Raw genomic sequence first — 14,105 nt, 5'->3', positions numbered from 1 at the left:
AGCATCCCAGCTCCATCCTGCAGGATTAATCATACCTTTGAAAGACACAGTGGAGAATACTGGTGTGAAAATGATGAGGGGGAACGAAGCCAAGCTCTTAACATCTCTGTTACAGGTAAGACTGCAGAAAGATTTCTTGAAATTAAAAAAAAATAAAATAAAATAATATATCTTAAACAAATGCCAAATAATATATCATAAAATCCTATATATCAGCAGAAAGTGGTGGTAAATTATTTTACTATTATTATATTCCTCAGATGGTTCTGTGATCCTTGAATTTACTGCCCAACCAGTAGAGGAAGGGTCTGACGTGACTCTTCGTTGTGTTAACAAGAACAATGAGCAGACGGAAATAGCTGACTTTTACAAAGATGGCGTCCTCCTCAGTACCAACTATGAAAATGTCCTGACCCTTCAGAAAGTCTCCAGGTCCGATGAAGGTTTCTACAACTGCAGCATTTCAGGAGTCGGGGACTCTTCAGAAAGCTGGCTGGCTGTTGGTGGACCAGGAAAAGGTTAATATATATATTTATTTCTTTATGAATGGTTTGTTTTTTGTATGTACATAAAAATATATAAACAGATAAATATATATATAAAACCAACAGATATATTTATGCTTGATTGCAAACAGGCTTAAATCGGAGGAAACCGGACTTTCGCTCAGTTCTTTCTGAAAATGTTTGGTGGTGGCTTGTATATGAGCAATCTGTAGTTGGTGCACTGCTGTTTTTAAGGACATGGAGGCCCATCCTCCTAGGCTCATTGTTAGTCAGATGCAAATCAGTGACCCACCCGTCACTGTCCTGGGTCATTAGAAGCTATTGCTTGGTGTGAGTGGAGTACTTGGTCCCTTGGACACTTGGTCTTGCTATGTTGAAGTCATGTCTGAACTGGAACAAAGATGCTTGACTTTATATTGTGAAAGCATGTATATAATATCTGTTTTTGCTCTTAAACTTTTTATTAAAGGTATACTATGCAACCGGGGTTGATTTTCCAGCGAGGCTCCCCCCAGAGGGTGAAAGTAAAAGTGCACTGTCATAAAGATGCTCACCTGTTCTGGTTTCTCTGTCAAGCCAGGCGCGGTTGTTTTGAGCTTAGCAGACAGTCGAACGCAACGAAAAGTCGAAAAAACGGCAGTACAAACAATGACTAAGACAGTGAAAGTATGAACATGCACACAGAGAGAGAGAAACCATTCCAATGTTACTTACAATCGCATCAGCAGAAACGCAAGGTCCGCGTCAGCCTTGCAGCCTTCTTTTTCTTTTAGCTCTCGCCATTCGGAAAAAGCTTGCCCGATGTTCACCCGTGTACGACTCCTCTCTCTGTCCAGAGCCCTTTTCCTTCTGTCTTGCCTGCTCCGACATGGGCTTTCGCTGTTTTCTCCCTGGTTCCGCCATGATAACTGCACAAATATCGCCACTACGCTAGCAACGAGCATGCCTTTCACTGGCCGTAAAGCAAGACAGATTTTCGCGATGCACCAGACTTCTGAGCCTGTGGGTGGGGGCCGAGGGCTCCTGCAATTGTAAGTACGGTATTTCCCCCACAGACCACCAGGGCGGCCGAGAAAACCTTTGTTTTACCTGAAATTACTCATTTAATTATCCAAAACGGTATGGAACACATTAATTAATGAATGTTGCATAGTATGCCTTTAATTATGGATTTTATTAATGATCATTGCACCCAGAAAAGATGCAAGTCAAGGTTAGTGTGTTTTTTTTCAAATAGAGCCAAAGAATGCAAAATTACTTTGCCCGAGGCTTCTATCCCTTTATTTACAGGGGAGACACTCGTGCAGGAGTTAGGGAGTTTGTCCTGCAATTGGTGGGTTGCTGGTTTGATCTCCCGATTTGATCGTCTTTGTTGTTATGTTCTAGGGCAAGACAATTCACCCAAATTGCCTGCTTGCGTTGGTCAGAGGTGGCGCCGATGAATGGCAGCCTCACCTCAGCCTCAGTCTGCTCCAGGGCAGCTGTGGCTACTAACTCCACCGTCAGGGTGTGAATGGATTACAGCATTTGACTGCAATAATTGAAGGATAGATTAATTGTCATTTGATCTGTAAGCTAAAACTGGATTGATTCTAGTTTGAAATCAAAAGGTTTGATAACATCTACACCTGCTTTTAGATTTTTTGTCTAACCCTGAATAAAGGTGAGAAGCCCAAACTTTTGAATTTCCCCTTGAAGGCACCAGACAAACTTGCATCTCCAATTTGTGACACCTAGAGACTGTGGGTGGAACTGGATGTGTTGGTTTCTATCGTTGACCCTATGTTCCATCTTTAGGTGTTAGGTTATGGTGTTCAGTTGACAAGTTTGTTCTTGTGTTCTCTGTTTATCGCTTCTCTTGTTTGATAGCTGTTTTTTTTTTTTAAATTTACCAGCTCTGATCTTTTGCTAAAGTCTCTTTGCTTCACCAATGATTCAAACTCACTCTATCAAACTCATTCAGCCATCATGCTAAATACACCCACACCTATCAATTTTTCCTCCAGCCATTCAAGAATCGGATTTGTCTGTATCCTCCGCTGGTTTATTCTGTTGCATTGCAAGATGTGCTGTTATTTCCTCATTCTCCATTCCAACGTTTATCTACCTGTAGTGTACGCCTTTTTTTCTTCTGCCAAATGTAAATTGAAAAGGCAGCAAGGAAAGGGCAGCTAACTACTCTGCTTTACCTTAATGTAAAACTGACATGCAAGAAGCTGTGAATGGCTCTGACACTGGCAGAGCAGCATGTTGTTATTCAGGGTAAAATGGTCCTTCCATCTGGGGGGGGATTCACCTTATTTATTGATTATTTCACATGCATATAATTCTGACGCTCACATAATGGCAGTGTGCATGCTGGTTCCTTGTTAGTTTCTGCTTGGAGGCTGTGCATGCACACTTCTAGTGCTTATGTATCTGATTTGCGGTTGTTTCGGTGTTAGCCGCTCTTTGTAGCTCCGTGCTCTCAACGTAGACTTTGAACTTGGCTGACAGTCACAAGAAATTAACTCGGTACAAGTTTGCGAGAAGAAGTGGAAGGCTTCAGTAGAAAGAAATAAGTTTAAGAGTGGATTTGGGAGAACTTTATGTCTGTCATGGTCATATGTGAACCACAAAGGGCAGATGAAGGCTGCAGTGGGACCGTTGGATACGATTACTTTCATCTATGTGATCTCTGCACTGTTTCTCAGTTAAGTGCTGGAACTTGACCACGTCACCGTTTCCTTATTCAATAAGTCTGGGAAGTCAGTTATTGTTTGATTTTCCTACCAAGGTTCTCCAGTTGTATTGCAGGCTATGTGATTGTTTGAACACTGTTTGTCTAATAGGAGAAAGATCACGTTGGTTTGACTCTGTCATCCAGCCTCGTTCATTATGTAACTGGGTTTGCAACAGAGGACGCAGCTTCATTCTTTTGCAGCAGCAGAGCCAAGCACAGAGTTGTGTGTGGTGCACAAAGACCATTTTATTAGAATGGCATATTGAAATTTAGTTTTACTTCTCAATACTGAATGTTAAAAGATTGATCCTCCACCTCACGTTCTAGACAGAATAAGTGTTCCAGGTGTTGTCTGGAGGCTGTTTAATACTAACATATCAAAAGGCAATTGGACTTTTTTTTTTACTGTTTCATGAAGATGTTTCTCCTAATGAAAGATTATTGAACAGATTTTTGTATTTTCTACTCTTACTAAGAAATTTAGCAGAAACTACCATTATTAATTTCTGTCTCACTATGCTAAGTTGTCTCTAAACTATTTTTTTTTTTTGTTCAGACGCAGAAAATCCACAGTTGCCTCGTCCTCTCGATGGAAACGTTGTGCTTTCCATGATGGTCTCCAGCGTCTCACTTTTCTTAGTGATGATTTTCCGTCTGTGGAGAAACCACCAAGGTCAGACATTACTTACTTTTACCTTGTCTGTTGTTGACGTAGTGAAATATGAAAACTGTCCATGTTAAGCCTTAAGAAATCCTACTTTTTATTGTAAGCCGTAACTAAGTTTAGTCCAAATCAAGATGGAAAACAAGCAAAACTTATTTATTAAAATTAAATGACAGAGTATGTCAAAAGAGCAGTGTTATTGTGATTAATATTTTGCATTTAAATTACCTTGTGCAGCTAATCTACTTATTAAGTATTTTTCTAACCAATAACTGATATTTTTTACAGGTGATCTCAAGAGGGTGCACTCCTCTGTATACTCTACTGTGGTTGTATACAGACCAGTTGGCAAGGGTTCGGACTCATAAAGGCTGCAAAGACTAAAGAGCCACCTTTTCATCTTTACTAAAAAGATGTGCCTCATCTGTGAACTGGATAATTTAAGACCAAATCTCCCAATCACTGCCTGAGAAATAAACTTCCTGTTCAAAAGTATGTAATATTTTATAGTCAATGAAGGATGTAACCATATGTAACAAAATAAACTGGCAAAAACTGTTCTTTAAGCTAGATTTAAATGTTTCCTTTGTATTGTGACATCTTTATTCCTCTAAATAATAAGTATAATAACTTACAGCTGAGATGGGACTGTTGGATTGGTAGTAAGTTTACCATAAATCTGTAAGTCAGAGGAGGTCCCATAATTCAGATTTTAAACTTCGACAGCTGTGGTGTTATGTTTGTATGGTGAGTTGAGCAATTCAAACAGGAAGTGGTTGTTGCACCGACAGCTGAGGTAAATCATTTAGCCTTTGGCCTGAATGGAGATCACAAAGCTAGGTTCTGTTGTTGGTAAGTAATAAAGATTGTTGGGGTAATGGAGAAGGTTTGGCTTTAATCTTCTGATGCATTTTTAAGGTAATTCACTGGGGTTTATCTTTCCATTTTGACAAAGCTTATAGTCAGAGTGGCTCATGTTACCCTGAGCTACCTCTATAGTTATGCTGCTATAGGCTTAGGCTGCTGGATGACATCAGGGTCTATTTCTCACACCCTGATGAGTTCTCCTACTGCTCTCCAATTTACATTGTTTGTTTTTATTTCATATTTTAACTTTTTGTTCTCTGTCATTTTTTCTCATCATAGAAAGTACACCTGGTCTGGCGTTCTGTTAGTTGTGACATCATCCAGAGGAGGCAGATCATCCACTATTACCATCTAGTATAGAAAGTACTCCTGGATCAATGTGTGCTTTTGTGCTTTTGGTGTCTCTGCTCTGTCTTCTCTAACCCTCAGTCGGTTGCAGCAGATGGTCGTTCACACTGAGCAATGATATATATATTTTGTCTGCACCATCAACACCAAGTCAAATTCCTTGTAAGTGCAAACCTACTTGGCAATAAACTTGTTTCCGATTCTGAGTGATGGTTACTCGTAAACACAGAAGGACCATGGAAGGGTGTAAATAAAAACTCAAAAGGACCTATAAAGCAGGGAGGGAAAAGGCCCCTGGCAGGGCAGTCATAAGTAGCCGGTCAACGGCAGCAAATCGCCGTTTATAGCAGCTCTTGCCGGCGCCTACATTTCCCAGATTATAGACGAATTCACGCGTGACGTCACGAGCTACATCCGCACTACATCCGGGTCTTGCTGGTAGGCAAAAACAGTACTGTTCTCGTCTACTACCATGACAAAATAGGTGAATTAGAGCTTACCTTTAGTTTATTTTTGGAATCTAAACAATGCCTACAACTTGTGCTCCCGGTTGCACACAGAAGCATTCCAACAGAACGACAGAATTTGCAGTCTACACTTCATCTCCGGTCAATACAACTTAATTTTGCACTGGTCATTGTTCTACTTAATTCATTATATAAATTAAAAATTAGGATATATACTTAAGTCAAGACGTAAACGTTCATTTCGTAATAATATACGTACATGTACAATGTATGCAAACCCTCTGGCATGAGTCTGTGAAAAGGATTAATAAGACAAAAACACCAAAATAACCCTTTGTGAACAATGTTTTTTTTTAACCTACCGGTGGCGGGTCTTCCTCTTTGCTGAGGCGCTGTCTGTGTCTGACTGCGCTTTCGGATGTTACACAAACATGTCTGAACATCTCATGATATGAAATAATTGTAGCAGTAGTCCAGTCATTTCATGTCTTTCGTGCTCTCTCGTGTGTACTGGCCTGCCGTGTTTATAAGGTAGCTGTATACGGGACACTTGGCCAGCATTTCACAGACTCGCTCCGTCCCTTCAGGATTTTGCTGGACGGATCTGGCAATCGGATACCATCAACAATCAATTTACTCTTATAACGATCTTGTGATACATTATTTAAAGAACAAAAATACGTCAAGAACTCGCCTTTTTCTTTGTTTTCGTTCACCATTGTGTTCGCCTTTTGCCTTCCAGTCCTGCGCGCATGCGCGAAAAACCCGGATCAAAACATTGTTGGTGTTCTGATTGAAGTTAGTAAGTTGTCTTATACCTAATCTGATCTGTTTTATATGGTGCTAGTAATTCAAATTCAACTAATTTTATGCAAATGGAGATTACCTTACCTTGTTAAAACATGATGATAACATCATGTGAAAAAATAATGTTTTAAGAATAATAATTAAAAAAAACAAAGGTTGTTTTTAAAGAACTAATGATTCACTTATTTTATTTTTTTTGCCTTTTATTCAATTTAAAACATGCACTCTGACTCTATTCTTTAAATAATCACCTGTCTTGAAAGCTTCCAAAATACATCAGGGAGACTGTATTTTTCAAAATTCTCCCCTCTGGGACTCGGGCACCGGCATAAGTGCACCCTCCTACCTGATAGTGTGTGGCCTGCTGCTGTAAAAAAGTTTGATTGCCCTGCCCCTGGAAAGCACACAAAAGTGTCAGGCACAAGAAACTAATTTTTTCCCTTCAAATTCTCTTTAAAGGGACAATTTACATAAACGTCTAAACAACACATTAGGATTTCAACAGTCGGAAAAAGGGTACAACAAATAACCCGCAACATTCTTGTATCTCGTTTAAAGCCTTTAGTGTCCCTTAACGTGTTACTATCCAAAAAGGTCTGTCTGATAAAATAATCAGACTGTCACCTAGAACAACCTCTTGTTGTAAAAGCCTTGACAAACCCTTCTTAGTGCAAGTTTCACAAGGAGAGGCACAAAAGACTAGTTGTGGGTTTTGCTCCATGTGGTGAATTATGACATACTCTTGGACCCAGCTCTGGTCAAGGAGGGAAATTCTGCAGAATTTCCCCATTTTGTGGATGATGGCATGTTTAGAATCTCTATAAGTAGCCTGTGATTCCATAGTGAAGGCAAGCTGGTGCTGGCTGATTCAGGAAACAGATCCTTCTGCATTAGGTTGGCTGATTACATTTCTGCTTATCTTTTTCAACATTATGAGACTGAATGTTCTTAACATGTTTGCTTTATTTTGACTTGATTTCAGCTTTCAAATCTGCATCATCTCATCACCTCATCATGAAGCTGCTGGCTGTGTGTGTCCTGGTTTTCTCTGTGATGGCTCAGACCAGAGCTGACCGTGAGCATTTATTAAGTATTCAACTTATGTAGCAAGACTAAGACACACAAAGAATCTCACTAACTCCTGTTTATAATGTCCACAGCTGAACCAGATGATGGCTCAACTGATCAAGATCAGTGGGTCTGTTTTGTCATTGTTATATTTCCTCAGCTTGCGCGTTAGTAGCCCTAACTAATCCATAATTAATAGAACATTTATGTCTCCTTGTAGCATCAAAAATAAAAACATACTTTTTCTTGAGATAATGAAGTAGATAATTAATCTTAAACTGTATTCCTGGTCCTTTTGAACTACATGCAAAGTATTCACTGTTTTTTTTTTTTTTTTGCTCATTGTGATTAAGTGAGCAAACCTTTTACCCTACTATAAGCTTCTAGTTAGCAGTCCAGCATATCACCACCAGAGGGCGCTTTGCTTCAATTGAGTAACAATTTACACAAAACAAATTAGGTTGCCTCATTAATGATTGAGACAAACCAGGAATTAAATATTTAAATAAACATCTCATGAAGTGACACTGTACTGTTATGTTTTTTAATACCTTTGATTTTGTCTCATCTTGGTGTTATAACCTGTAATATTAAATAAAGGTATTATCAAAGTATTGGTGGCTACAGCATCTTTGACCGAGACTCTCCATCCATTTGTCATCAGAAGAAGTTGACTTGGTCCAGAGATCTTCTTGTCCTCCCGGCTGGTCTCCAATCAACAATCGCTGCTTTCGCTATGTTCCCAGACGCATGTCTTGGGCTAGAGCTGAGGTGATTTCTATCAACACTGTGCTTTATCTTCTGTTAATCTCTCTTATTTCAATATTCTTTATTAACAACACTCAGCTACTAATTCTCCACACCATGGTGTTTGTCTGTAGAGATACTGTCTGTCCATGGGGGCAAACCTGGCATCAGTTCATGACTTGGACGAGTACCATCAGGTTCAGTCTCTGATAACTACGGCAACTTACAGATCCGAAGTGACATGGATTGGAGGCACTAATGCACAGGAGGTATTTTCAACAGTACAGTGTATGTATGAAGTATTTTGCGAAACACTGAATGAAACGTGTCATTTACTGAATTCTTTCTTTCAGACGAGCGTTTGGCTGTGGAGTGATGGAAGCCCTCTGCACTATACAAACTGGTGTCATGGAGAGCCTAATAATGATGGAGGATACCAGCACTGTTTGCAGATGAACTATTCAGGTGAAAGAGAATTTTTTTTTTTTTTTTTTTTTTAGTAGTTTATTTGTCAGGGACAATGCAGCGCACATTATTACATTCATAATTGTAATAGGCAGAGCCATAACAAAATGTATAAATGTGTTGCATGAAAGGTTTCTAGCCTCTAGGCTAATTTGCAACCCCAGTCCCCAGTCAGGCCTTTATAAAATACATTTTCCTAAAACGTAGCTCACATTGCACAATCATATATAAAATACATTATAAAAGACAACCATTAACATTTTACACATCCTAACAACATTACACAAAACAACACCATCATAATGACTCAATGTTCACATATTTGATTTTCTTTCAGCCAATGTTTCACCTTTCTATTAAATGTTTTCAGGTCAGTTTCTATTTTTATTTCTGTTGGTAAATCATTCCAAAAACGGATCCCTGCCACTGAGAAACTTGACTGTCCAAAAGTAGTTTTGCGCCCCTCTGCTACACAGTTGCCACCCGCTGCTCTCCTATTGTTAAATCTCCGTGTATTTATTTTTGTCACAAAAGGACAGAGTACGGCTGGAGCTATATTGTTTGTGCATTTAAAAATCATCTTAAGAAAAGAAAACTTAATAAAACTATCAAAATCTAAAAGCTTATATTTCTGTACAATCAAACAGTGATGCCACCTATTTGGTTTCTGATCCATAATTTTCAATGCTTGTTTGTATAGTGATAAAATAGGTTTAACTGTTGTCTGGGAGGCTTGACCCCATACAGTAACACAATAAGATAAATGAGAAAATATCATGGCATGCAAGAACAACAAAGCTGCTTTAACAGGTATATGCTGCCTCATCATTCTAAAACAGTTTAGATTTATCCGGACAGTCTTACAGAATTTATTAATGTGTTTATTAAATTTAAGTTGGGAATCCAGAATAATGCCTAAAAATCTAAATTCCTCAACTTCCTCTATCGCTTCTTGATCTAATTTAATGGTACATTTTGCTTTCCCTCTTATTGAGAAGCACATAGATACCGTCTTTTTGGCATTAAGCGTCAGATTATTTTCTTTAAGCCATATTGATACACTCTTCATTTCCTTGGTAAGGGTCTGTGCAACGATAGTCGGTGTCTTAGCTGATGCATAAATTACTGTGTCGTCAGCATACATTTGGCAGTTGGCTGACTGACAGCATGTCAGTCAGCCAACTCATATCCAATATGAGTGTGTTTTATAGTTGACAAAAGGACTCTTAGGTGATAAGTTGCTACCATAGACATATTTACTGGACTAACGGCAGGATCTTATACAGACTATTTTAGGGATAAGACGTTTCACTATATTAACTTTTACCATAATTATGATACTGTGTAGACCTCTTCAGGGTTTTGTTTCTGTGATGTTGACTGTTTTCCTTTTGCTCCTATAGATGAAAAGTGCTGGGATGACTACATCTGTTCTGTCCGTCTTCCTTCCGTCTGCGCCAAGGAAGTCTGATGATTCAGACGTTCACCCAGATGCTTAAAACAGTATCTAGTGGAGGATCCTTGTTGTGTTTCTGTTAACTCGACTTTTTCCATCATCATAGATATCCAAAAATCTCTTTCTGCTTCTTTGCTTCAATTTCTCTTTAATGCAACTAGGCCAGAAATAAACAGCAAGTGGATTTTTTCTCTTTAATTAAATAGTATCATATAATCAAAAAACGTTCCTGTTTTCTTTGGCCTTGTGAAAATAAACCTTTGAAGCATTAAAAAGAAGACTGCGTGTGGTTAGTTCCCCGCCTTGGATTTTTTAATGTTTACCTTTTGTTTCTTTTTTCACCTTTGCACTTAAAACCAAAGTTCAGTCTAACAACACCATTCTCTTTCACATGTACACTCTCCATTTGATTTAAATATGTTTAATATGGCTGTGTTTGAAACATTTACAGTCATATTTTTCACTTACATGGGTAAACAACGCTGACTTGACCTACGTCTATCGAGTCTCTCAGTGACTTATGTTAGGTTAATCTTTACTATGTTACCAGTATAAACATGAGCTTATTGTTGCTACTTTGATTTTATTTTGTGTTTTTTCCTAAAACATTTCTTGCATCTCACATTTCCACCAAATAATTTACATTTGTTGAGAATGCAAATATAATGCCAGATTCCATCTGGCTTTATCATTTAGTGATTATTATGATAATAATCTAAAATAGATACCTTACTAAAACAAGGCATACAATTATTTGAAAAGACATCTATGTTTCTGATATAATATTTTAGTGACAGAGTGATCAAACGAACTGGCAGAAATAATCAAAAACATTTTCCAATATTTCCAAGTGTTCATAGAGCATGCTCTAGAGAATAATATTTTTTATGGGGCTTCTAATCGATTAATACAAAATAATTAATTAATTGCAAATCTGTTATAAAATCAATCGCAATTAATCAGCTTTTCAGACAGCTTATAAAAGAGATAATTTAAGTATTTAATTTAGTCACCAATTGAACAAAAGGCATTTTATACTTTACTTTACTACTTATACTACTTTACTTTTGCATAAAAAAGCACATCATGATAACCAAAGTGTGTTACCGTATTTCCTTTTGTGACTGAAAAAACAAAAATCAGTTTGGAAATCAGTCTGGTTTAGTGTGAACTGCAATTTAGGAACTTGCAGAGCATTTCAGCTATAGCTTGGAAACAAAACTACTAAGGCACACCAATCTTAACAGAAGACAGAGCAACTCGCTTTTCCTGAATGATGTGGTCTGAGAGGGAGAACAGTCTCTAACAGGGTACCGTGGGTTGAGGGACATTTGCAGGCAATAAGTGCTAGTATAGGGTATGAGTCTTGTCTTTTTGACCACCACTGCAGAGGACAGTCATCCATGCAACTTTTCAATTCTGATTTGCTGCGGTCCAGTGTAGTTTGACTTGTTATGCTATAATTACGCCATGATGAATAATTGATCTCAGATTGAATTCTGAACATGTAGTATGGAGGGGGACACAAAGGAATTCCACTCTGGATGCAACATCAGACCCTCACAGCTTGGACGGCCCTTCTTCCCAGCAGAGGTTCTCTCTTGCTATAAAACCTTCCTCCCACAGACACAGACTCTCTCTTCTCTCCTGCGACCTCTCACCGATTCCAAGCTGCTGAGACACACTCCTCTGGGGCTCCCAAGGAGGAGGTGGAGGGGGGGGGGGGGTCTCCTTCCTCAGCAGCCATATGACGGAAGATCCAAAAGCTACATATTCCCCAGAGCAGTCGTTCTGTGGAACTCACCTCCCTGGACCTTCCTTACTGCTGAGACAAAGGAGAAGGCCTGGACCATGAGGCCCTGGTCAGGCCTGACCGACGCACATCCAGCATCTGGAGAGAGCTTCTCGTCGCCCGGAGAAAATGTCAAGGGAGATCAGAGTTAAGTTTTCTGTCTTAACCTCATAATCAGATGCAGGAAGAAGGATCTTGCATGCAAAAACAGTTTTGTTGTATTTCTCCTCAGCCTGTACAGGGAAGAGAACCCCAGATTCCACTGAAAAGCCAGCAGAATGACCCACTGAGAAAAACCCCTGCTCAAATCGGACTGCAACCGGGTCAGAGGCTGCCTGGAGGACCTTCAGGCCTCCATTCCCTCCACATGCTGTGGTTAGCCCACATGCTGCTGCAGAGCTAACGCTAGCCCGCCAATAACAAGCCAACAACTTCCCTCTTTCAACGCTCCTTCCGTGAATGGCCAAACTGGACAGAACTGACACGAGACAAAGGACAGGTTTAGACAGGGAGCTTGAGGGTGAAGTAAAAGGTTTATTGGGAAATGTCTTGTAAACTGTTGGACATCGAATATTAATGTTGGTGAAGGCAATTTTGATAACTTTATGTTGTATTCTCTTAGCCACCGATTTGCTACAGCGACCTCAGACGCCCGGAGGGAGAATCGCATTAACAAACTAGTAGAGAGGATTTGTTAATCGAAATATTGTGTTAATTCAGGTAAACAGCATTACATAGTGATGTTCTCTGGATGTTCATTTTATTTATGTTATTAAGAGCTTAAGAGCTGATCATCACCAGACAATACTTACCAGACAGAGGGTTATTTAATAAACATTAAATAACTTAAAACAGTGTATAATTGCAAACCAGACTGGACTCAATGTCTGTGTCTGAATCCGATGATGCAAGCAAGAAGGTGGACATGGTCCTCTTCTTTAGAGATGCTTCCCCTCTTGTTTCAGCACCCTGGATCTGGACATCCCTATCCTCTCTGAGCAGCTTGTTTAAAGAACTCCACACTTCCCCTCTCTCAGATTTAGGCAGGCATTTTTAATCCTTAAATTTGGGATCAGGTGCAGTAGCAATCTTGAGCCAGGTGAAATTGGAGTTCTCTCTTCGTTGAGTGAGATCTTCACAAAAGGCATTTTTGAATCGCACTATTTTGAGAGTGTCATCATCTGAAGGCTCCATGACTGAATGGGTGACAGAAGGTAGGCAAAACTACAGAGCAGGAGATGTAGTGTTGCCCATCCAGGATTTCAGTGACATACCTGTGAAAACACCTGTGGCGCCTCTGGATTTGCGGCCAGTGGGGCCTGACCACACAGGATGTCGGAGCTCTATGTTCTCAACAATCAGTGAAACAGTATCTTTAGAGTAATATTGTAAAAAAGACAGATTCTCTTACCAATTAAATTATGTTAGAAACTTATGTGTCTATATATCTACGTCGACCAGAAAAGTTCAATAGCTAAATCCTCATGAGGTGCCTTGATATTGGGGACATTTTGTTTAAATAATGAACGTCTGCAATCTCAGTGCGCATGCCTAACACGTTCTCACCATCACATTTTCCAATAAGGCATTTAAAATCCATGTTGATGGCCGGCTTCTTATAGAGCAGTGCCTCTACGGTTCCAGGGATCATTGCTGGACATCCTAATAGTAACTAACATCCTTTCATAAGGAAGTGACAATATGACTCATATGGTTGATGCATGCTCACCGTTGTTTTTCCAACAAGATGATCATCAAAAATACATCAAAATGATGCAGAAAGTTTAGAATGGCTGAATTCTTGACCTTAATGACAATTTATAGATGATGCTTCAACACTTTTCTGACAATAGTTGCCCATTATCCAGTTAGAACTACTTGTTCTACTTGTACTTGGTTCTTGTTCATAGCTACAATAAAACACTAATAAACAGAGATTTGGTCAAAGTGAGGTGCTACACTGTCTGATTTTATTTTCCTCCATGTTTGAGATTTGATTCCATGCTTTTATTACAACTCATTCAGTAGCGCATGTTACAGAAGGCTTAACAAAACTTCAGTGGTTCAACTACAGCTGCTGCAAAATGTGGCTGCTTGTCTTTTAACTGGTACAGAAAACAAGAGCACGTTTCTCGAGTTTTAGCAACAAATGATTGGCTACCGGTTTGCTTACAAATTGATTTTAAAATTAAAACA

The 14,105-nt window shown here is 39.2% G+C and overlaps 1 protein-coding gene across 1 annotated transcript; it reads left to right on the top strand.

Annotated features, from left to right (window-relative positions):
* Nucleotides 1-7,184: 7,184 nt before the first annotated feature.
* Nucleotides 7,185-10,354, top strand: LOC118558998 (ladderlectin-like). The gene is made up of 6 exons (XM_036129651.1): nt 7,185-7,275; nt 7,364-7,456; nt 8,114-8,220; nt 8,331-8,465; nt 8,550-8,661; nt 10,065-10,354. Exons 2-6 carry the CDS (start codon nt 7,396-7,398, stop codon nt 10,130-10,132), a joined length of 483 nt encoding a protein of 160 aa, XP_035985544.1. The 5' UTR covers nt 7,185-7,275; nt 7,364-7,395; the 3' UTR covers nt 10,133-10,354.
* Nucleotides 10,355-14,105: the final 3,751 nt, after the last annotated feature.

The sequence above is a fragment of the Fundulus heteroclitus genome, unplaced genomic scaffold, assembly GCF_011125445.2.
Source record: "Fundulus heteroclitus isolate FHET01 unplaced genomic scaffold, MU-UCD_Fhet_4.1 scaffold_195, whole genome shotgun sequence".
Classification (NCBI taxonomy): Eukaryota; Metazoa; Chordata; class Actinopteri; order Cyprinodontiformes; family Fundulidae; genus Fundulus; species Fundulus heteroclitus.
This window is presented reverse-complemented; position numbering and strand designations above follow the sequence as displayed.